Here is a 26,763-nt window from a genome sequence, read left to right as displayed (position 1 = left end):
CAAGCAGAGAAAAGCTATTGAAGTGAAAATTAATAATTAGAATTTGGACATGTTACTTTTGAAATGTCTTTTCGAGTAGAAATTTGGAATAGTTAGTTGGACACATTTGTGGATCATCAGAAAGACCTGAAATGAGTAGTATAAATTTGAGAATTTTCAATCTATATCTTAGATAGAGATGATATAGTTAATAGATAGTATCGCAGCTATGTGGATGGATAAGGTGACCAAGGACAAGAATTTAAATAGAAAAGAAAAGCAATAGGGCTTGGACCACTCAAAAATATAAGGTTGGCGAAGAAGAAAATGAAACAGTAAAGGAAACTGAGTGATGTAAAAGAATAACCCAAATCACAAAGAGTCTTGGAAGCCAATTGTGATTCTCTCCCCAGGGTGAAAGGAATTATTAACATCACCACTAAGACGAGATGTCGTTACCTTGTTTTTTCTTATTTGTTCGCTTCCCTTGGTTGTTAATACTTTTTTTTTTCCCTCTTTACTAAGTTTGATAGTTAAGTCATTGGAATCTACTCTACATATACCTGAGAGCAGAATTGAATGGAATAATAACTAGGCTGTGTATTAAAATGGAAATAATACAGATAGGTTATTCACGTGGAAAGAAATTCAGATATAAATATAGACATGTATCATTTTGAAAATTATTGAAATTTCTAAATAATACAATAAAATTGTTTTGAATATATTTGACATAATAGACATATAACTGATTTTAATTTAAGTCTATTTTGATTTTTAGTAATCAAAGATAATTCATTTTGTTGGGAACTAAGTACATGTTAAGAATAAAGCATTCTCAAATTTTACCCACCTTACAGTTCATGAAAATCAAGTGATGGAAACTAATATAATTGAGCATATTGTGGGCACTTAGTGAAATAAAAGTATCCACACTCAATATGGCAAATATCATTATGTCTTTTTTTTCTAGAGAAGTTCAGTAATTTATTTAGTTTGTCAGCAAGGAAATAATAAAATCTGATCCATCTGTATCCTAAATACATTTTTTCCAAGATAGAAATTTTGTAAATTATTGGAAAATTATAGGAAGTTTTAATATTATATTGGCCTAGTAATTTCCTTGATTAAATTAGACCCTCTGGCTTGTGGTATATAAATCAAGTTTATAAAAACAATCATATACTTGATAAATACAAAAACTGTTAGCTCTACTCTTCCCATAAAGACTCTAGTCATTTCACAGATGAAGGAAAGGGAGAAGTTTTAATCTAACTTCACTATTTTATTGCCAAAACATGGTAGTCAAATAGCATTTCTAAATAAAGTTTAAACATTTAATATGTCTTATTCTATCTACTATCAATATGACACTCTCATAACAAATATAGTCTACAACTTATAGATAGCTTGGTTTGTTGTGGTGATCTTAGCTGTTTCATGCATGGTAGATTAAGCTGAAACAAGGTATGCAGCCACAATATTTTCCCATCTCTACAAAAATTTCTTCTTTTTTAAACAGCCACTACATGCAGTTACAGGTCTTTCTAGAATTAGTTTACATATTGTTACTTAATTATCTTGTGATTAGAGAATCATTTTCTGATTACTTCAATTCACTCTATAAATCTTCAAGTATTTTTCTGATCTATACTAGAAGAGCTCTAGCAATGGGAGAACTAATTACTTTCTAACCTGAAACTAAAACTTTTCAATCTGAAACTAAAACTAAAAACTCTCCTTGTTTTAGAAACAATCTATTTAAACACCCTGTAGTTTACCAGCTCACATTTTAAGTATATTATCAGGAGTTGAACACTCATTCTATGAATTGTTTCATCATGAAAAAAAATCAGAATTATTTCTCATCATGAAAGCTACACTATTCATAAAAAAAGAGTAGATTTAGAGTTGTTACCTATATAACATTACTCTTAAATAGAGTGGAATAAAAATTTAAATAGAATCCGCAGGCAATCCCATAGTAAAGATTTGCAAAAACCTTAAAGTTTATTATCCATAGACATATATATATACACAAAAATATATAATATGTATAACATATAACATATTATATATAGTATATGTTATATATATGACCCTATTATATATAATATATATGAACTTTAAAGTTTATTACCCACAGATATCTATATGTATATATATATCTTAAAGATTATTATCCACAGACATTTATATTTATCTATCTATATATATATAGAATCGTGTATATATATATATCTTAAAGTTTATTATTCACAGAAACTTTATTATGGGATCACCTGTGGATTCTATTTAAGATTCTATTCTACTCTATTTAAGAGTAATGTTATATAGGTAACAACTCTAAATCTACTCTTCTTTCATGAGTGGTATAGTTTTCAAGATGAGAAATTATATATATATATAATATAATATATAGAGAGATTATATATACACATACATATATGTGTGTGTGTCTGTATTTCAAATGATTCATATATTCTATCAATGGGTAGACATCACTAGATCAATAAACATTTATCCATATTTAAATGATTCAAACAGAAAAATAACCATTTGTACTAAAGCTCTTTTATAGTTTCACTACAGTTTAGTTCCAAATCCCATGCAGTAGGTTCTTAACTGCTTTTTCCCTGAGTAAATCATGTTTTACAAGATGTAAAACATTCCTGTTATAGGTGAGATCAGAACATCCTCTAGGAATTAAATAAAACAAAATTTTTATAAATATCAGTTTATTTCAAAAAATACAAAAATATAAATATACATTTATAAAAATATGAATGAATTAACACAAAGACATTCTTCAACTAAATAAATATGGCAGTAATAGTCATTCCTATTTCATTAAGGATCAATCTTTTCCATATTAATTTACAAAGCAGTTGCACAATTTTTAATTTAATAATAAAGATGACTGAAAGTTAAGAAATCATTTATAAAGTTCTTAATAGCTAATAAAAGGCACAAAAAGCCTTTTAAATATTTTTATTGAGTATTGATTTGATAATACTTTTCTTCCGAGATTCTTAGGCAAAGAGGGTGAACTGGTTATTATTACTTTTATTAATAAAATCTATGTCATTTGTATTCATTCACGAAAAGTTACTGAGTAAGCAAACACTTACTAAGACAACACCTATGTATTGTTCGTAATTGTGATTTTTGAAAAGTTTCCTGCAAAGAAGAGAATACCGGCCACTCATTCGGGTACCATAGACAGTATTTCCTCTGGTATTGATCAAATCACACAATAAACTTAATCTCTGTCACTATCATCACCCCCATACATATCAGCCAGTTTTTTAAAGCGAGGCCCCCAGTCGCTGAGGTAATTATAATCTTGGTTACAATCAGCAGTTAGAGATTCTAAGGAACTGAGCGAATCTGCTATGGAATCGTTCCCTTCGTAGGCGTATGTCGCCAGAGAATCGTAAGGAGGCGCGCTCGGGTCTGCGTCGTTTTCTTTTAATCTTCGATGAATAAAATCTTGTACATCAATATTTTCCCACAGAGGCACAGTCCTCCTTATCTGAAAAATAGTTTCAGGCATAACATCTCGTCTAAGTTTGCTGTCTTCTCTCGCTTCTGGATTCCTTAAGGTGCCAATGTCAAAAGCCTGGGTGTCTTCCTCCCCACCGCCTTCGTCGTTGTAGGTGACAATGTTGTCCCGGACGTCGTCTTTAGAAATTATCAGAGGTTCCTTTTTTCTTTGCCTCTTCAAGGCAGCAAACAGCACGACTAAAACTGTTAATAAAGAATGAGAAGATGGTGGGATTCATGATTCGGGATGAAACTGAATTGTGTGTGAAGTTTGTGTGGTGGGGTGGGAGTCAGACTGATTGAATGAAGCGAGTAACTATGCTGTACACACACAGAGTCCCTCCGCCAATCACTGGATGCACCACATTGATAAAAGAGCAGGTCTAACAGTGTCATTAATTTCCTTTCAAGAAATACCCTCTTACGGGCCTCTAGCATTGAAAAAGTTTCCTTCAATTATTATTATCACATTTAGCCAAATTCAATTAGCTGACGCTTCATATTTTCCAAATATTGGTTTCCAATATAAAAAGGCTAAAGCTCTAATCATTAATGTTTCCAGCGAAATTGAGCCCTTATTGAATATTTCTTCAACACTCAAGGGGATATCTGCATTACTCATATACAAATACATTATACTTATGTGTATACATTAAAAACAGATTCTGTGCGTACACACACATAAATACATATGATGTACTGATTTTATCCATTCTCATATCTTCTATTCCTTTAATGGACTGATTTTGAAAGCTTGCTTAAAATTATGAAATATAACTCTAAAAGCTACAACATAAAATACTCATCTCAAACTCATCTTTAACTTATACTTATCATCTTATAAGACAACTCAGATATTATCTTGTTAATGAGGACTTTCTTAACTTTCACAGATATATTTAAGCTTTTGGACTGAGATATTAACTATTCCTTATTATTTCTTGTACTGTTTTTATTGTTCTATGTGTATTCTAAAAAATTAATTAGGTTCAAACCCAGCCCCGGCCAAAAACTGCAAAAAATAATAATAACAATAAAATTAAATTAAAAAGAAAGAAAGAAAAAAACATTAAAAAATTAAAAATTAAAAAAAGTTATTAGCGAACTTCTCCCTAAATAGTATATTTTCTTATTTTTTATTAGAGTACTGCAATTCAAATTATTATACATATATTTGTTAATAAACCATTTCCTAATAAATTCATGTTACAATTAATAAAATATATTTGTTAAAAAAAGAAGAAAAATGTGGGTTCCAATATATAAATCTTCCATTGAAAAGGGTCAAGTCATTAATTTTGTATGTAATAAATGTAAGCATTAAATCAAGAAAATTTCTCCAAAACACACTTGAACATTACAGGGGAAATATAAAAACAATGTTCCTTTTACTTTAAAGCACTTAAATGTTTGTCAATATTATTCATTTTTTATAGAAAATGAGAAAAATGTTGGCTTAAAAATTTCATATTCCTTTTTTCTCAATTTTTGTATGGAGATTTCACAAAGCAAATTCATTTACATTGAGCTTACACTTCAACATGACCCTTAAGCACCCTGTAACTACACTAACGGCAGGTCCAATGTTATTTTCATATTGGCCAGCACACTTTCCTCCACTTACTAGTTGATAGAAATATTTTTATAAAGATGATTAAAGGCCTCTTCAGTTAACCTCTACAAAATGGACTTTGGGTAATGAGCTATATTCAGGATCATCATGAAGACATTTTTACAAAACTATTCAGTAAAAATGACATTCATAATTTCTTCTACTAAATGATGAACATAAGATTAATTAAGTCCACATCCACAGAAGTTTAGCCACAAATTAGAAAAAAAGGGTTTCTTTACAAATTTAATATTAAATTTATAGTTATCTATTTTTAATAAATAAAATAATAACGCTTGAGTTATTTTAAGCATCCTTTAGCAAATATACGTCTACTAATTCCAAAAAATGGACCTTAGCACAGTTCTAAGTTTTTTCTCTTCTGCTAAGTCAAAATTATCTGATCATTTCCTAGATTGAGGTAATAACTGTGAATACAATTTGGAAAGGTCTATGATAAGAAATGGAAAAAAGTGCAGCCTTATTTTAACTAATCTGCAGCTTCACTTTTCCATTTCTTTCTACTAGGAATATCATTATAAACTACGGTGATAGTGGCGTTATATGTGACTATTAAACTAATGCAAATCACGAGCACTTTACAATGCCTTACGGTCTAACAGATATTGCAAACTACCTTTATGTTTGTACTAGAACATAAAATCCATGATTTAATAATCAAACATTTTGATTTTTGTTTTTGCCTTAATTTGTGTATTGCCTTTTTGGCTTATATATTTCACTTATCCATTTAAATTGTTATTCTGAATAAGTCATAAGCTTCATCAGACTACCAAAGTTATCCTTAGAAAACATAACATTTGAAAAGCCCTGCCCTAATTTTCTGAAGATATAAAGCAAGAACTACATTAACTTGATATGTATTACTAAAGTGAATTTAAAATATTATTGTCCATGCTATGTTGCTATTTTGCTAAGAAGCAAACTCTCTTAATGAAAGGCAATAAATAATTCAAGCCATTACTATAAAGACATAAGAATGTTGTAGTGACTTTGATAATTAAACTTTCTAAATTATTAACAATTTCAACTAAAATAATAAAAAATTGCTCCACATTCAGTAAAAAAATTTGGAAGATGGAAAAGAAGAAATGTGTGCTTTCTATATTACTCAAGGAAGAAAAGTATTCTCAGCGGGAAAGACAACACCTATTAGTATATATTTTAGAGGAAATTGTTATTGAATTTAGTTTGACAATTTCTAAACTTATTTGGGAGGAGCCTTTTGTTTCCTCTGTCATGCATAAATGTCTTTGAGTGTTTTAGTATTACATTAATATAGAACTTTTAAAAACCAAATTGCCATCTATTTATTTTCATGTTCTAAATTAGGAAAGTAGAACTCTCTGAGAAAATAAAACAATATGAAATCCGTAGCACCTACCTAAAAGGGCAAGCCAAATTTTAATCTCCATACGGAAACAAAAAGTACTTTACACAGGAGTTGAACTCAAGCAGCAGGTGGAGGTGAGAACTGCTGATAGTTGTGGTAGTTGTGTGTATGCTCTAAACCTCTCTGAGAAAATGTTTTTCTAAATAGTTGGATCACTTTAACTGAGACAAATGTTTTTCCTTCACTTTCCATCAATCCCCCACCGAAGTCCTGTAAGGATATCTGGCCAAAGGGATTTCATCCAGATAGCTGAAAGGATTTGCAATGAGTGGAAGCCAGCACATATGAGCATTAGAACATAAATTTGGCTAGCTCTCCTGCCCCAAGCATAGCAGTTTGGATGAATATTTGATGGAACCAATCTGTTTTGGAATGTTTTACAGTGGAACAACTTTTTAATTGAATTAAATTGTTGTCCTGTTAGTGCATGCTCAAATAAAACATTTGCTACTGGGAACATAACTTCAGTTACAAAATATTGGAAAGCTACACATGATATGACCATAGTGCCATAAGTGACATTTTAAAAAGTTAATTTTTACATTATAATTTGGTTTATTACCCCTATAGATAATAAGTTTAATAAGTTCTATGGGTAAAACATGTTTCATTTACTGTCACATTTGAGATATATATTACATAGATACATATGTGTGTGTATATATATAATGTAGTATACGTGGTAATGTCATTTGTAAAGTCGTTATTCATATTGAACAGGAGGATTCTGAAATAGAATAACCTGCATTTAAATGCTAACTAAAACACTTTCTAAACGAATGACTTTGGGCAACTTATTTAGCCTTTGGGTAGGAGGGTTTACCTTATGAAGTTAATATAAAGATTCAATCAGTTATTAAATCAAATATACTTAGAACAGTGACCATAACTGGTCCAAGATATAATACTAATGGTGTAGAATATATCACCGAAGTAGCATTCACACCTACCAGGTACAGTGCACACTTAGAACATTAGCCTAATTTGTGCAAAAAAAAAAAAAAAGTATGAAAACAAAACGTGTACCCCTAATGTTCTGAAATACAAAAAAAATATATATATATGTATATATATATGCGTACTGCATTTTTATATCTTTGCTTCTTTATCTCTGGAAAGCTAAGTCTATCCCCACATGCAAAAATTTGAAATTTTTTCCTAACCTAGAGAACCACTTTAATACAAAGTAATAATTTTCCATCGTTAGCTATGGAGAGGAGTGCTGTGCACGATCCCTGGGCACTGAGAGGGAGAATTCAGATAGTCGAAGAGCCTTCTGAGGGGCAGCACTTACCAAGTAGTATGAGGACACAGAGCAGGATGGCGACGAGAGCTCCCGTGCTCAGGCCAGCCGAGAGGATCAAGGCCTCTGCCGTGCAGGACTGCATGTTTCCTTGGTTATCACAGGCACACACCCGGATAGTAAGCGTGCCAGTGCTGCTTTGAATTGGATAATCATTGTCAAAGATTAAAATTGGCAGTAGATAGGTGCTCATTTTGTTGCGACTGTACCCATCCTTTCGAGTCATGATTCCTGCTGTATTATCTGGGGGAAAAACGAAAGTTAAAACAACAACAAAACCCTTCACATTTGTTTTTAATTTTGCATCGTAAGTTCTTATAATTTTTAGTTTTAGAAATGTTCTATACCTTTATTGTCTACAATCGTAAAGTTGGGATTGAGAGGAAATTCCGGCACTTGTTCAAAGAAGAATTTGTGACCTCGGGGAGGATCATCCTTGTCCATGACACTGACAGTCTGAATCAACTGAAACCAAAATTAATTAACTTAAACCAAAAGCAACTCACCGTCTTAAAGATGTGTGTTTTAAATATATCAGTACGGTGGAAGAACCAAAACATGTCAATTTTAGAAAATTATGTCAAGGATTTTTTTATGGTTTTGTCTTAGGCAACTTATTTAAATAATAATGAGAAATCAAGTATTAGTTTTCAGGGCATCTGGGTGCATCACTGCTTTCTGTCCACCCTAAGAAAAATTTAGTGACTCCATCAACTCTACTAGTTTAACTTCGTTATAAGGCACTAGTCTGTTTTATTATTACCTGGTTACCAATCGACTTCCACTGGAAAATAATTTCTCATAAGCAAAGATCATAAGAGGTGAATTTTTAAAAATAATAATGCTTAGCCTAACCACTCCTATACATTAAGAATACTATTAATGCAATTTTGGAAAATTGAATAATTCTTCATGTACTATCAGAAGGAAGATATTTTAAAGCTACAGACACATTACTACAGTTATACTACATATTTTATTCCAATTCATTCCTTTTCTTTTATGGTTTTTGCATAAATAGATGTCCAAAGAAATACTTATAAAGTTTTGTAAAGTCAGTGTTGAAGTTTCAAAATTAGAGCCCTGTTGGCTGAGCTCCGTGTAAGTCAGAAGTGTATCGTAGTGGAAGGTAAAACCTCAAACAACATGTTGGACAGAAAAAATTCCATTGAGCATTTTATAGAGAAAAAAGCACGAAGCTGTCACTGGCCTGCTTGCCGTCTGCGTGATCTGAAATCAGTCATTTAATCACCCTCACGTTTAGCTGTCTCTTCTCTAAAATTAAATGGCAGCACCACTTCCAGGTATCATGGTCCAACATTCTGTAGTGAGTTATTACTGGAATTTCACAGTAGCTTAATTTAGTGTTGTAGTATACAATTGTGAGCTTTCTTTAATCATACTAACCTTCAGATTCACTCGTTGATACCTTGTTCACTTTAATATTATACTTAACAGACTGACATGTAATGATACATTTTGTTATACAGTGCTTCTGATAATTTGTGATGATTAATACATACTTCAAACATTTTTTCTATGGAAAATTAAAGTATAAGAAAAATATATAATAAATTGATATTCTTGTGTGACCTCCTGATCTCCTCCAAATCAAATTTATAGTAATATTTTAAATCATAAAACACAGTCCTTTGATCATGTGACTCTTTGACTTCTTGACATAATAAGGTCTGCTATAAACATAGTTTGTAGGTAGATAAATCAGTATCTTAATATGTATTGCATTTGATTTTCAACTTTGTTAATTTGTATGAGATAACAGAAATATTTTAAAATAATCAAAATTCGTTAATATCTATTATACTTTATCAAATATTAACACATATCAATAATTCACAAACTTAATAAAAGGTAAGCATATAATAGTGAGTAAAGAATATACATAAGCTACTGTACGTCGATGTGGGTCTCCCCCCAAAATATAGTCAAGTCCTGACCCTGTGAATGAGACCACATTTGGAATTAGGTACTTTGCAGAGGTCATCAGTTTAAAATGGCATCATTTGGATTAGGGAGTGTGCTAATTCCACGACTGGAATCCTCATAAGAGGCAAATTCAGACAGAGAAACAGATACGAGAAGAAAGCCATGCAAGGATGGAGGCACAGGTTGGAGTAATTGGTCCATAATCCAAGAAATGCCAAGATTTCCAGCAACCACATGAAGATGGGAAGTGGCAAGGAAAGAGACTCTCCCAGAACTTTCAGAGAGAACATACCCTACTGACACGTTGACTTTAAACTTCTCCAGAACTGCGACGAAAAAAAACATGTGTTTTAAGTCATCTAGTTTGTGGTAATTTGTCCTGGCAGCCTCAGGAAACTGATGCAGGTATTAACATTTAAAGGAACAAAAGCCAAAGAATTATGAAATAAATGTTCAACTTCAGTGAATTTGATAGAATTTGCACTAAAATTATTGCGAGATATTTGCATATTGGCAGACATTGAAAGTCTAGAGTCATCCAAAGAAGTAGGCAATCATATGTATTTGGTGGGAGTGTCATTGAATTGTGCCATATTTTGAGAATTATTTGGTTTGGCAGGATCTACTAGTGTTTATACATAAAGTTTAATTATTTCTACTTTAACAATTATATCAAAGTAAAATAATACACAGTAGGAAACAAACATAATGTATTATAATGCTCATTATAGGACTGCCTGCTAGAAAAACATTTTGTTGATAAATCAAATGTCCGTAAACAGGAGAGTGGTGGAATAAGTTAATTAACATGTAGCCGCTATGAAAATTAAGGATCAAATTAAAAATAGCCATTTACTAGATTAAGATTATCCCCATTGACTGTTGCTAAGTGAAAAAGAAAAATGTGGGTTTTTAAAATCTAAATAATACTCTATGTTGGCAAAAAGAAAAAAATATAAGTTGCATTTTTGTGTAAGTAAGCCAAATTTGGTATGTATCTCTATTTTAGTCAGCTGGGCTGCCATGACAAAATCCCATAGACCGGGTGGCTTAAATGACAGAAGTGCATTTTCTCACAGATCCGGACCATGGAAGGTCAATGCAAGGTGCCAGCACGGTCACCCGGGCTCTCTTTCTGCCTTTCCAATTGCAGCCTTCTCCCTTGAGTACTATCACATGGCGTTTCCTCAGATCATGAACCCGGCAGTTGGGGAAGGGAGGGGTCACATGATCTTTTTACATTAGCCTGACTCTATCAGGGTTCTCCCTTATTGTTTCAATTAACCTTAATTATTTCCAAATACAACCACACTCGGGGACAGATCTGCAGTTTGAGGAGGGCACAAACATTGACTCCACACTCTTCACTGGAATGCAGACTATGTGTTTCCCTCTATTTTCCACAGTGAATAACACATGGTAGAACAATAGATGATTCTTAATATAGGCCTACTTTTTCCTTAAAGAAATATATAAATAACTGATTAAATTATATTTGGTAAAATTTGTGCAGTTGTTGGACAACAGATTTTTGTTAAAGATGAACATATTCTGCACTTGTTTAAAATTAATTTGTATATATTTGAAAAATTACTTTGTAAAGGGACTTGGCAATCCTTACATTTTTAGTAAAAATTTCAATGACATGATAAATTAAAAATCATAAACAAAATATCACTTACATCAAACCAAATTCTCCTAAGATATTAAAAGTGTTAAAATTCATTTGAGGGAAAAATTGGGATTTTATTTATTTTAACATAAAAGAAACTAATTTTGATACTTCATTGAATTTTATTATTTATTTATTTTATTATTTAATAAAATAATAAAATTTATTGAATTTATTCAATGATGTATTTCCACTATTTTAGTGAATATAACTCAGCATCAGCATAATTATGTATCCAGTAAGAGCTTTTTACCTACGTGATATTCATTATATACTTGGTACATAAATTAAAGCATATAATTATACTCACTACATCAATTTTAAAAGTCTTTATAATATCACTGTGAGTTCTTTGGTAAGGGGATTACATAGATGATAAGGAGTAATAAAAATAGTTATACAGAAATTATGCAAATAAAGTGATGCAATGTCATTTGCTTTTGTAAAAATAATTTCTTTTTTGTTTTTTTCTTTTTTTTTTTGTAGAGACGGAGTCTCACTTTATGGCTCTCGGTAGAGTGTCATGGCCTCACACAGCTCACAGCAACCTCCAACTCCTGGGCTTAAGTGATTCTCCTGCCTCAGCCTCCTGAGTAGCTGGGACTACAGGCGCCCGCCACAATGCCCAGCTATTTTTTGGTTGCAGTTCAGCTGGGCCAGGCCTGAACCCGCCACCCTCGGTATATGGGGCCGGCGCCTTACCGACTGAGCCACAGGCGCCACCCAAAATAATTTTTTTTTAAAGAAAAAACTTACAGTAATTTTATTTACCTGCCCAGGTTTCGCATTTTCACAAACAAATGTTTCATAGTACATAGCAAATTCTGGAGCATGGTCATTTATATCTAGAATTCTGATGAAGACAGGAATATGGCTAGTTTGTTTTGGATTATCTGTAAAGAGAACATGGGTAAGGTTTCAGTCTCATTTAGCGAGAAGGAGTGAATCACTTGCCACATTTGTAGCTGAGCATAGATCATTTTTGTAGCATTCTTTTTCTCAACTGGATTACAGATGAATATCCCAGTTCTGCTACACAGTCTAATTAAAAGTACAATAAAATTGAGGAAAGTGTGATTGAGAATGAAGTATTATTTGTACTAGATAATTACTGAAACAATTTGTATGATGTTAAATTTTATTTCTATCATATTATAAGGTGTAAAAGAAAATCATGTTTGAAATGAATAATCATTTGATATTCTTGAGAGAATTTAAAAGTAGATTGATACTCAATAATTTCTCTAAGATCTTGCAAAGCAAACCATCATTCCACTGAAGGAAGAGTCTACTTCATGACACCGTTTTACCTCTTTGGTGAAAGACAGTGTGTTCAGATGAACGTAGCTCCAACTTACTTATTTCTGTGGCTGTTATGGTGATGTTGTGCCAAGGGGAAGATTCCCGGTCAAGGGGCTTCAATGTGAAAATAGAGCCATTTTCTGAGTTGATACTGAAAATACGATCCATATCAGTATGCCGATCAACTGAGTATCTGTCAGAAAAGAGACTCACAAATCTAGGTATTATTTAAGATTATTAATTCTCCTACCATTTTTAAGTCTTGGTCATTTTCCACAATAATATGACAAAGATGTAGAATTCAAAATGCTGATAACTTTCTTGAATTTGTATTTCACAGAATCTATTCTTAAGTAATTTGATATGTTGGGCTGTTGTCATTGTTATTATTCTATGGTTATGTGTATGGAGTCATTATTTATACTACTGAATCCTGTGACAGCTTTTTAGTGAGTTTCTAAGTGATACTTGGTTCATTTGTCCTATCACTTGCCTATTGTCATGCTTGAGACATATTAAACAGCCATATTAAATTTGATAGAATTGATAGCAATTCATACATTCATAAATATGTTTTTAAATAATATAACTGCATCCAAGGAGACCATTATGATTATGAGTGAATATAAAGAAAATTACTGTAAAGTGTACTGCACTTGAAAGGCTTGCTAGTCAAGGAACATGTCACCTGAATTAAGGTCTTCTAGTTTATCCCTCCAATATATTTTGAATAAAAGTGCAATGTCATATTCACTGTGACTTTCTCATTAGGGCTGGATAAGGAAAATATCATCATAAGTAGCTTTGTATTACTCTGTTCGGTAAAGTAATGTCTTCTCTCCCAAGCATGCCCATACCCTAATCCCCAGAACCTGTAATTATGTTATTTTGCATGGCAAAATAGGTTTGGTTAAAAAATCATTACATCAAAATGACAGCTGCACTTGTATTTTTATCTGAGCACTTTTCACAAAAGCAAAGATATGGAATCAACTTAAGTGTTTATCACGGATGAAGAAAATGTAGTATACATATACCATGGGATACTATTTAACTATCCAACTATCAAATGAAATCATGTCTTTTGGAGCAGTATGGATAAAGAACAGGACATTGCCTTAACTGAAATAAAGAGCTGAGAAACATGAAGTCAAATATTGCATGTTCTTACTTATAAGTAGGAGTTAAATAAAATGCATACAAGGTCACGTAGAAGGAAATAATTAGACATTGGAGACTCAGAAGGGTGACATGGTGGGAGGATGAATGGCAGATGTGGGATGAAAAATTACTGTGCACAGTGTATACAGCTGGGCTGATAATCACACTAAAAGCCTAAACTTCACCATTACATACTATATCCACGTAAAAATTACATTTTATCCCCTAAATCTATAAAAAATAAAATAATAATAATAAACATTGAAATGGGAAAACAGCCTTCATTATCTCAAAGTGCTTAATTTAAATATGTGAGCCCTTAAAAGTGAGATGAGAAGGCTGATAAGTGGCTTAGAGAGATGAGATAAAAGAAAAAAAAGAAGAAAATTTGAAGAGTGAGAGTGCAAAGACTTGACCCTCCGTTCTGGCTTTAAAGATGAAGAAAGGCAGCTGCAAGCCAAGGAATGTTGGCAGCCTCTAGAAACTAAGGATGGTCTTTACACTGACAGCCAGCAAAGAAACAGGAACATTCTCTCACCCATTGCAAGGAACTGAACGATGTTCATAATCTGAATGAGCAAAGAAATGATTCTTCTAGAGTCCACGGGGCCAAGGAATATGGCCCTGCCCACACCAACACCTTGACTTTAGCCCAACATGGCTCATACCAAACTTCTGACTAACAGAACTGCAAAAGAATAGATTTGGGTTGCTTCACATCACTGCATTTATGGTATTTTATTATGCACAACAGAAAATCAACACTACAAAGTGAAAATTTTGAAACATGTTAGTTTATATGAAAACACTTCAGTTACATTAGATCATGGTATGCTGTACTAATTAATATTTTTACATCTTTCTGAGATTTCTGTTGCTGAGTCTATAATTGACTATGTAAGAGGGTGAGTACTTCTCAAACATTGACATTCAGATGAATAACATAGTTCTTGTCAAAGACAGAATGTGCTTCAGTAGGTCTGGTATGTGGACTGGGATTTTACATTTTTTAAAAAAACTCTTAAGTAACACCTGTGTTGTAGATCCATAGACAAAACTTTATATAGCAAGGTTTTAACTCTGAGAGAAAGGGGTTAGAATGAGGACATAAAAAGGGCCACCAGTGAAGGACAGCTGACAGACTAATTAGCATCTGCTCTAGTGCACATTTTTCTAAGTATCTCATTAAAGGTACTGAACAAACGAGCTTTATTTTGAGCTGATGAAGCGAAAAATTACAGTTCACATTATAAATGTATGATATATTCACTACTTGGCATCGGCTTTGACCAAAAAAAGTAGTATATATGTAGGTTTCTGCATATTGTTAAGCATTGGCAATTTTTTAATTATGGAATGAAAATATATAGAATCTAAGTTTCATCTGTTTTTGGACTATTTTAATAAAGAGTATATGATTATATGATTTGGTCTATTATTATAGGAATTATTCTTAACTGAGATCTATTAAGGAAAGTCAGATCTTGAAAGTAATTTTAACAATTTCATATAGTACACTAGGTGGTTTGCTGATTTATTTTCCGCTAAACTTTGTAAAAAAACTATTTCCAAATCATAGACAGTGCTTCAAAGAGATTATTTGACCTTGTGAAAAAATGTATTGGGTTTATATCTCAAAAGTGGAAATGCTAAAAAAATATTATAAATATAATTGGTTTCAAGATCTTTTCTGTACCTCATTCCCGATACACGGAACCAACTCAGTCACTTCCTTGTTGTCCTTCAGGAGAGTTGCACAATGGACAATAGAGCTACAAGAAAATGATAGTATGTCCTTATTTTTTCAATAATTGTTATTGAAATTTTCTTACATGGTGATACAAAAAGCACTTGGAAGATTGAGAAAGAGTTCTTTGGCAAATAATCATGGCCAAGAGTAGCATACTTCTGGGATGGGAAATCCTAAGGCAATAAAGGATAATTAAGGTGCTAGATTTAAAAATAAACATATAATATTTAAAATACAATATTTACATTTCCAGAAACAAATGTTACGTTGGATTTTAGCCCATAAATCATTGTCAGACAATTATCAGATTTATAACATAACTGTTAACGTAGTCAAATTGAGGATGCCAGTTATATTAATGTTTCTCTTTAGCACAATTGCTAATTGATCTAAATTAAATTTAGTACTCTTGCTGAAACAAAAATATATTGTGTTTCCTTTTTATAAATGTAAAGCCTCCTACAATATAGTTCCTAATGTGAGCTGTATGTACATCTGGGTACAAATTGCTGTACAAAGTGTGTGAGAAAAAGGCAAAGTAAATAATTGGAAATAATTTTTAAATTTTTATTTTCCTTTAATACACCAAATTCTGTTTATGATTAAGGACAAACTTAAAACACAAAGAAAGTGAAGTAAAAGACTGCAACCACCTCTATGTGTTGAATAGAAGTCAATTCACAATATTCACCTGTAAATATTTCTCTTCATTGTTGGAAAGGTCAATGGTTAACCATTATATGCTCTACCTGAATAGACCTCAGATTTCTTCCTACTGCTTGCATTGAAGATCAAAGAAGAAAATAAAATTTCCTTCTGTGTGCGTTGCTACTTGCCCTAGATTTTAGCCTGGGGATTTCTATGACACGAATAGCTCACAATTCCCACATTGTAAAAGTCAAGCTTTGACTGTCTTGTAGCTTATTTAGGGTCAAATAGACCTGAGTTTCTCACTGCCCTTTTCTTAAGTACAACCTTGAGAGGCACTGTTTTTCATGTTAAGAACTCATGAAGGAGAATCACGGACAATTTAGAAACAGCTCACTTTACTGTTCACATTGCAAACTTCTATGTCAATATGCAGAAAATTTCTCAGTGCAAATGATGTCTCACAATTTATCAAAGCCCAGAGATAATTTTCTTTTATTCAGCAACCAAAATTCTATTTTCAACACAGAATAGGAATATTTTGATTTACCTATTAATAATAAATACCTTGGATTACAGCAAATGACCAGAAAGAGCCTGATAAACACAACACAGAACAAAACTGTCTTTATGTCCCAGCAGATGGCCTAGTTCAACAATATTTTATTGATCTCTCTACATTGAATGTTCAACAACAAGTTTAAAAAGGCCAGAGGCATAATTTGTGTGTGTGTGTGTGTAATACCTTCCATAGAGACAGGATCCAATCATAAAGGCAGCAAATAACACAGGAAAAAGAGTACAAGAGAACTGAGCCCATAGAAGCTAATCTCTGATTTTTGATTTCTTTATTTTTCACTTTTATGTTTTATTACTGAAAATCAAACTAATATTAGATTCCTGTATTTTTGTATAGCACAAAAATTATAAGCTAAATAACACACTAAAGGCCAGGTGAGGTGGCACAATCCTGTAATCCCAGCCCTCTGGGTGGTCAAGCAGTGGATTGCTTGAGCCCAAGAATTTGAGGTTGCTGTGAGCTATGATGACGCCATAGCACTCTACCTTAGCTGACAGAGTGAGACTCTGTCCCAAAAGAAAAAACAAACAAACAAAAAAACCCCAAAATATAAATAAATAACACACTAGAACTAATCAGTAATATGCAGAAATATAGCATAATAGCACTCTTTTTCCTTTCCTTTATTGTAAGTATTTTTTCAACTGACTAAATCAGCCTGGTTAGGACATGCACTTACTCTTTTCTTTGAAACTACTGTTTTTCAGAAATTGTTTCTTCTGCTGTTATGAATTATAATACCTTTAGTCCCCCTCAGAAAGTGAATATTGTCTGTATAATGAAATTATTTGAAAGAAAAATTTCAATGTTTTCATTGATTAGTGATACTATTACAAGGTTATTATAATTTTTACCTTCTGCAGTAAAATCAAGAACATTTCAGAGAAACACCTAAATACTGACATATTTGAATGCACTTATGCATTTGTTCGAGTTCTTGTTGGAATCATGTACATATTATTGAGGCATATCTAAATCTCTAGCCAACAAGTTTGTTTCATTACTTTTCAATGCGACAGAAATAGGAGCAATTTCTTCTAAATCATTGAACTTTATGTGAAAAATAAAACATGTATGAAACCAGGTGACATGTTCTTTCAGAACTTGTAAAGTTATCATCAACCCTGTAACTTTGGAGATCCGTGATTACTAATGAGGTGAAGCAGGGAGCTGACAAACAGCCGCTAATTGTAACCATAATCACATTTGGCTACTGGCAGATGTATTTCAGAAAATAGGTTTGATGAACAGATTTACTGGTGCATGAGAATTAGTTCTCAGTCATTCTCTGGAAACATGTTTCTCCATGATGCTTATCACAGCATATTTCTGCTCTGGGGATCCGTCATCTATCTAAATTTGATCAGAGCAAACAAAAGAGCATCATGATACAATGTTGCAATGTGATCAAATTATTTCTGTTTTTTCATCACACTATAACTGGTTATCTAAAACCTTTTCATTTGAATACTTTTTATATGCTAACAGAAATCATTTTATATGCTATATTGTCAAGTATGGTCTTATAAGTTGGCAGAATTGGTGATAAAATATAAAGAATATAATTTGATATTAATTTTTTTCTCCCAGTAGTTCCCTTCTCCTTATCATAATTCTTGATGATTTTATAGGTGATACTACAATTTATTGTTTTTTCTCACAATACCCGAGTACCCTAAACAAGGCAAATATTTCTGGGAGAGTTTTGAACTGAAAAATTTTCAGTCACTTTTAAACTCTATGAAGCAAGGTTGTAAATGAAACTATCAGTCTTTAACTCAGAAATTTTACTTTTTTGAAACTGTATCCTCTGGAAATGATCAGATACAGAGCAAAAAAAGTAGTTAAAATGACAGTGAATATCATGTAGCGATGTCTAATTTGCTTCAAAACTTTCTGTGTCATCAATACTTTCTAAAACAAATTACTACAATTATACAAGCAGGGACATTTTGAAAATATTTAATTTTCTCTTTGGGCAAAGATATAAAGCAGGCTCTAGATTTATCATACTACCCTAAACAATAAACAAAATACACAATTTTTTTTTTTTTTTTTTTTTTTTTAGACAGTGTCTCACTTTATCACCCTGGGTAGGGTGCTGTGGTGTCACAGCTCACAGCAACTTCCAACTCCTGGGTTTAGGCTTTTCTCTTGCCTCAGCCTCCCGAGTAGCTGGGACTACAGGCGCCCGCCACAATGCACAGCTATTTTTTTGTTGCAGTTTGGCTGGGGCTGGGTTTGAACCCACCATCACAATTTTTCAGTACTGGACATAAGAAAACAAAGTTAGAACTCCAGAAGAGAAACGGGGAAATGAGAGAATCTCTGAAAGTGTCCCAGGGTTCCATCTAGGGAGATTTCTACAGTGTAGGAAGTGGAAACAAAGATGGCCGATCTCCCTGGGCTGAGGAGATGGTACCGACAGTTCAGGGAGACCATGTGGCTGTAGTTTGTGAGGAAGCAATGCAGATAAAGTTTCCCAGGCAGGAAACTACAGACATTTGAAGAGAATCTGACTCAACTCTTTAGCGGAGTATGTATGAGCAAATGAAAAGCAACAGATAACAAGAAATCACAGAGGTAACCAATCACAAAGATTACCAGAGACTAAAAGTAAGAGCTTGGAATAGTTGTAGAATGTTTTGAAATTGAGGATAATTCTAGCCCTCATCAGATAGAGTGAAAGACCCCATAATTTGAAGGACTTCAGCAGACCACTCAGAAAAGTTCTTGCTTGATTAATGGAACAAAATTAGCCCTAGACTAAGATCTCCTAATATAACAGAAAAACAAGATCCATACAGAATGAAGCTGTTTGAAACAACATATTCACATATCAGAAGGAAGTTACCCTGATTTGGTTATTACACATCATATACCTGTATCAAAACATATATGGCTCATAAATATATACAACTATTATATAACAATAATAATTAAAAATAGAAAAAGAAAGTGAAAATAACTTAAAAAAAATAAAACTAGTCTGGTCAGGTGCACATGCCTATAGTGCCAACTATTTGGGAGGCTAAGGTAGGAGGATTGCCTGAGCCCAGGAGTTCAAGGACGCAGTGAACTATGATGGAGCTGCTGCACTCTATACCAGGCAACCAAGAAAAACCCTATCTCAAAAATAAATGAGTACACAAATAAATGAATATAAAATCCAAATGAGTAAAATAAAAGCTCAAACATATTCATAAAAATGTAAAGCTATTCCATTTTAAACATGATCAAAGTCACAATGTCTGTAACCGAATAAAAATTAGTCATGCAAAGAGGCAGGAAAATGAGAATGCAAAGAAAGAATTTTTAAAACAATCCATAAACTACACAGTTCCTAGAGTTAGCTGACAATGATATGTAATCAGTTAACTTAATTATTATCTATCTGTTTTATAAGACGGAGCATGTTAGGCACAGGTATAAAGCATGTATGTACACAGACAATATACACAGATCGTCTTAATCTCTAAAAAAGTTATAAAGTGTAAGGTGGAAACATACTTTTAAAGAAATTAAAGCAGATTAGATATTGCAGAATAAAAATAAATGAACCTGAAAATGAAGGTGAAAGTGATCAATTCAAAAATGCTAAAGGGGAAACAGAAAAAAAAAATAACAAGGTACCACCAAATCATGTTACCACTTTTGGGGACCGAGTATAATAATACTTAATTTCCCTGAAGAACCAGAATGTAAGGAAAAGCATATTGAAGAGACAGTGAGCAACGTTTTCCTGTGTTTGAGAAAAGATACAAACTCACGGATCTAGGAAGCTCAGTGAACTTCAAAAAGAAATGAAGTATACTGTACATGGCAAAGCACATCATAATCAAATTGCTTAAAATCTGTGATAAAATTAGAAGCATTCTAAAGAACAAATATTCAACTACATGCAGACAAAAAAAAAATAAGTACAGGGTGAAATCTTTTCTGTACTGATGAAAAATGATCTAAATTTTATACCCAGAAAAAATAAAAATAAGCAATAACAAATAGGACAAAAAGTGAAGGCCAATGAAATAAAACGTAAGGTATTAATCCAAAGATGGCAGAAAATAAGAGCAAACTATGGGTAGGTTGGGAAATATGAAAACAAGGAGCAAGATGATTAATTTAACAGTATCAGTACTCACATTAAAAAGAAATGGTCTAAACACTTTCATGAAAAGTTACAGAATGTTAAATGGTTATAAGGAAAGACACATCTGTATGTCTCCTACATGAATCAAAACTTAAACATAATATCAGACTATTGTGAAACTTATCTAAAGCTGCACTTAAAGGAAAATTTTTATTTATTTTTTATAACTATAACACACATAGAGAAAAAGAGCGTGTTATATATTTTACTGAATTCTATGCACTAGCATCCTCATTATATCAAATTAAGACACAGACATTATAGAAAAACGAAAGCATATTTCTCATAATAAGAATATGTTTGTATGCAAGTGTGAGTTGTTATAAATTGGTTTCACAGTAGTACTGAGTACACTGGATACTTTTTTTCCATTCCTGAGATACTTTGCTAAGAAGAATATTTTCCAACTCCATCCAGGTAAACATAAAGGAGGCAAAGTCTCCATTTTTTTTTTACTGCTGCGTAAGTTGGTTCTATCATGTGTAGAACAAAAATGTCCTAATGCTATAAATGAGATGAAAGCTGTGCTGATTAGTATGATGTAAGTACTCCAATTTGTACAAATAATCAACACACTGAAATGGGCATAAATGTATTTATGGTCTATGTACAAAAGACTTAATAAAAAAATAAAATTATAAAAAACAAAAAGAATATGTTTTATAAATATAGATACAAAAGTGACTAGGTGTCATTTTTTTCCCAAAAATACAGAACTATACATTGTTTCAAAAATAGATAAAAACAATTTAAAATTTAGAAAACCATACAGTTATTTCAATAGACACAAAAATCCTAATTGCAAAATACAAATTTTGTTCTTGATAACAATGGTCAAAACACAGAGATTAGAAGAAAATTTCTTTAATTTCACAAAGGCTAAAAAAGATTTTTTTTAAATAAAAACCTACAAATACTGTGTATCATATGTTCAAAGGCTAATAACCCCAAAAACAAAGAGAAAAGCAAAATTTTTTTCTTTTACCATTTCTTTTAAACATTGCTCTGGAGGTTCTTGCCAGCAATATAAAGCAATAAAAATAAATCTATGGAATTCATACTAAAAAGGAATAAAAAAATCTGTCTATATTCTAAAAATGAATTATCTTTGTAAAAAGTAACATGGAATCTATTAAATAGTCTATTAGAACTAACCAGTGAATTTAGCAAAGTTGTAGGATATAAAATTAATATAAAGAATACTTGAATGTATAAATACAAATCAAAATCAGAAATTAAAATTAAAACAATGTAAGTATAACATTAATATATATATATGTATAAAATCTTAAGGTAATTCTGAAAAATGATATTTTGACCTATACACATAAAACAACAAAGTACAATGTGTTACTGAAAAAAAAAATCCCAAACTGAGATACATTTTGCAGGTTGATATATTCAATGTCTTTATGATGCTGATTCTGCATTCATATATTTACACACTCAATACAATCCCAATAAAAATCCCAGGGGAAAACTTTGTAGAAATTGCCACATGAAAACAAAAGGGGTTTAGAAAAACAAACAACTTTAAAATAAGAAAAAGTAAAATTAGAGGACAAACACTACTTGATTTCCTGACTTTTTATAAAGTTACACAAAATGCAGTATTTTTGCAAATAGAGACAAACAGATAATTGGAATAGAAGTGAGAGTCCAAAGTTAAACTAATTTTCAACAAATTAGCATAAATAACTCAAGGGAGAAAAGACAGTCTTTGTAACAAAGCATTCTGAAAACTTTGGATATCAATATGCAAAAAAGAAAAGAAATGTGATTCAGACTTTACACCATACTAAGATAAATGACTTAACACGAATCATAGATTTTTAATATGACTTATAAGTATATGATTACCTTAATTAGGTACCAAAGGTTCAATATATTCAAAAAGTTGCTATGTTTTCTTTAATTATAATTAAAACTTTCTTTCTGAAAGTCATGTTTGATAAAGGACTGTATCCTTTCTATCTATACAAGTGTAGTAATAAGTGAACATTATATATATATATATAGAAGTTTAATAATAAGTAAATAAGTATCCATTGTATAGATACAAGTTTAATTGTAAGTAAACAAACCTGTAAAATACAGGTAAATATGTGACTAGATAATGCATCAAAGAGCATATATGGATGTTATATAAACACAGGAAAAATGTTTAATGTCATCAGCCATAAGAGAAATAAAATTTAAAGCCTGAGCAACATAATATCTGATACTATTGCATGCTAATTATACTGACTAAAAGTGAAAACAAGGACATACCGTGTGTTGGTGAAGACGGGGAGTAAATAAAATCCTCATACAAACTTCGTGAGAATAGAAAACGGGCCCCTACTTTGGAAAATCTGTAAATTTCTTTTTTTTTTTTCATTTGAAACAAATGTGAGGGAACAAATTTTTAGATTAATTTCTTAAATATTAAACCTATGTGGGCCATAAGGCCAGGTAATACTTCTAAGTATTCACTCAAGAGAAGTGAAAGCCTTTAGTGACACAAATACTTATGCACACAAATACAGAAGGTGCCCCAAGAATGTGTACACATTTTAAGAAAGGGAAAAAATGTATTAAAATTTTATATACTGATTTACTCTACATACTGATAACATTCGTTATCTTTTCTATTACATATTGTAACCCTGATAAATGCAGAAGTCAAACATGGCCTTATTATTACAGAAAGCAGAAACCTATGGTTAGGGAGTTGAATTCTGGACTGGGACGAAGATCTTGCTAAGGACCACAGAAACTTGAGAGGTAAGTGACATGTGTCTTATCTTGATTGTGGTGATTTTTTAACAGAGATATCAATATTCCAAAGTTTATCAACTAATACATCTTAAATATTGATAGCATAGTGTAAGTAAATTATAATTCAACAATGCTGTTAAAAAGAAGAAAAGAAATAAAACCACAGTTTCATAAGATAACATGTCCAGAGTGTTAGTTTGTGAAATCTCGGATGGTTGTCTTGAAAAAAAATTAGACCAAAGTTTAAGGAACAAAAACTATGTTTTGTTTCTTGCATAATTTTTTTACTTTAGGGCGATGCTTAGTACCACTGGGATCAGCCGAACTTGTCTACAAATGGTGAACATTATATTATCTATATTTAATAACTGAGTCACAGAGAAATCAGTATATTTGCTAACACTGGATTTATAATCAGACAGCTAATAGTTTCAACTCCCAGTCTGCAAATTTCTGTGCCGGATCCTTGGGAAAGTCACATCAACTCTTTGTATTTCGGTTAATTGTTTATAAAATGTGGGGTGATCATAATTATATCTGCCTTATAAATTGTCATGAGATTTAAAGAAGCTAATAAATATGAAGTTCTTTAAGGCAGGTTCCCATGTAGAGTAAGAGCTCAATAAAAGACAACTATTATTTTATGGAAGAGGGACTAGACAAAATAGATGGTCTAACTGTCATAAAAGTGATGCCACAATTTGACTATAGAACATATATTTTGTTGCTTATTATAGTACTGAATGATAAGATGAAAACATTTGTGTGGAAAGGAGTGCTAAAGAACTCACAAAATTTGATGAGACCCCTGATCTGAATAAATGAGTACATATCCTTGGCAATGCAGAAGAGCCATTGTGCCTCTTGTAAGGTGACCCACATTCTTTGACTTTCTATTATGCAAATATGCTAGATGTATGAGGAAAGAATACAAGGCTTATATTGAGATGTTTTCGCATTCAGATTCAGTGGTCCAGCAATAATAGGTTCATCATCTTTAGAAGCCCATATAGCCTATGGCTAGGAGGAGTGAGAGTTATGAGTAACACGCTAGGTCAATAATGGAACGCCTTGATGAAAAGGGCATGGGGAGGAATTTAGCTCTCTTAACAAGCATGAGAGATCTCGAGAGATGAGAGTATTGGTGAATTGGCAGTCTCTACCCCTGTGGTGGTAAGAGCCAAGGGATTGTGTATGTAAGAGCCTGGAGGAGAAGGCAGTGGGAGTGAGCTCGTTCTATCACCAACCTGCTTGCTCTGACTCTCATGTCTCTCTGCTGAAGATAACTAAACCCTGCTACAGACTGTCAAGATCTATTCTAAGACTGCTTTATCCTCAAAGACTATCACTCTCTTTCTCTCTTCTTTCTGCTAAAGTAAATAGCCTTCAGGCACCTAAGACCAATCATTCCTGAGCGAGATAACAGCATAGCGGTGGTCCTTGTCTGGAACCTAGATAAGCCAGCTGGAGACCTGGCCAGTCCCAGGGCCTGACAAGTGGTGGCAGTGGTGGGCTGTGACATTTGTCATCTGAAAGAGTTGATATATTGATACTGTCTGCAACTTTCTACTAGTGTATGACTATCATTTAAAAAATTTACAATCACTCACTTTTTAAAAATGAATATATGATTTCTAGCACAAACACCTGGAGAAAACCACAGCAAGGAGAATGGAAGGCACAGCCAACATGGATGATGCTGGAAATCTGACAAAACCCACCAAGAACAGACACTGACCATTTGTAGCCACTGCTATGAGTAATCCCTTATCTTTTAAAAAAAAAATAGATGGGTATTTATTTCCACCTCAGCATTACAAATAAACATACAAGTAACATAATTTACACTTTTTTCCCCAATAAATCTACATGAAAGAGACACCATAACCTTCCTTGCTAGTATACCATTTCAATAAAATGTAGATCCACATTGTTGGGGATATGAGCATGCTACTATGTGCACGGTCATCCTTGGCCATTAGAAAGCTACTTCATTTTATTTCAAGAGTTTTGATTTAAACAATATGGACATGTTAAATTAAATATTTAATGTATATTGATAAAAATTTTGTCCAGGTAATGTAATCCTTATACAAACAAGAAAGCATGTTTGAAAAATAATGTTGGGCAATATACAAAATAGATAAGTTGATAGCCATCTTTTTTTTTTTTTGGCCAGGGCTGGGTTTGAACCCACCGCCTCTGGTATATGGAACCAGTGCCCTACACCTTTCAGCCACAGGCACCGCCCACCATCATTTATTTTTTTAAAAGGGATGTTATGTGAGTCATATTCTAACAAACCTAAATCTAACCAAACTTGCAAATTAATATAAACTCTGGTTTTTAAGTAGAGATTTGATTTTGTGGACTGTTTTGTAATTAAAAATATTACTGTCTTCCATAATGTATTAATCCACCAATAAATTACATCATCCTTAGAATACATTTAGTGCAACATAGGTTTGCAAAATAACACATTTTGATAGACCTAAAGTGAAAATTAAATAATAACATGTTTACTCTTGTGGTTGTTAATTTTCTGTGTGTGAAGGATGATGTGAATAAATTTTACCATTTACTTTTCTTAATTAAACAACTCTATTATAAGTAGAGTTTGGGGTATTTTATTATCCCTACATCCTACTGTACTATCTACCTCTTCATGAAGCCTGCTCTCTCCTCCTGTGCATGTTCACCTCTCTCACTCAACCCCCTCATTCATCTATGCATGGCATGACCACATTTATATTCTACCTAGAACAATTTATAAGAATCATTTCACATTCTGCCGTATTTGAGAACTTTAAAGGTGAAAACTATTGAAATTTTGGAAAGGAATTATACTATACTAATTGTTAATACCTGAACCTTCTTTATTGACTTAAATATTATCTCTTTCATATACTCTATGCTGTTATGAGAATATAATTGACGTC

General features: G+C 32.2%; 1 protein-coding gene across 4 annotated transcripts in view; it reads right to left on the bottom strand.

Moving 5' to 3' along the window:
- Positions 1–26,763, bottom strand: part of CDH9 (cadherin 9) — a 168,481-nt gene that overhangs the window by 24,393 nt on the left and 117,325 nt on the right. The window contains exons 8-12 of one of the 4 annotated variants that reach the window (XM_053596483.1): positions 12,832–12,968; positions 12,245–12,366; positions 8,202–8,319; positions 7,846–8,097; positions 2,702–3,729 (exon numbers count right to left, since the gene is read on the bottom strand). In XM_053596483.1, the coding sequence (XP_053452458.1) occupies positions 3,242–3,729; positions 7,846–8,097; positions 8,202–8,319; positions 12,245–12,366; positions 12,832–12,968 (1,117 nt within the window). In that variant the 3' untranslated portion in view covers positions 2,702–3,241. Of the gene's footprint in view, positions 1–2,701; positions 3,730–7,845; positions 8,098–8,201; positions 8,320–12,244; positions 12,367–12,831; positions 12,969–26,763 lie in introns of those variants that run through there. The other 3 variants (XM_053596488.1, XM_053596480.1, XM_053596494.1) reach the window with 3 other exon arrangements.

Source organism: Nycticebus coucang, chromosome 1 (assembly GCF_027406575.1).
Source record: "Nycticebus coucang isolate mNycCou1 chromosome 1, mNycCou1.pri, whole genome shotgun sequence".
Taxonomy (NCBI): Eukaryota; Metazoa; Chordata; class Mammalia; order Primates; family Lorisidae; genus Nycticebus; species Nycticebus coucang.
This window is presented reverse-complemented; position numbering and strand designations above follow the sequence as displayed.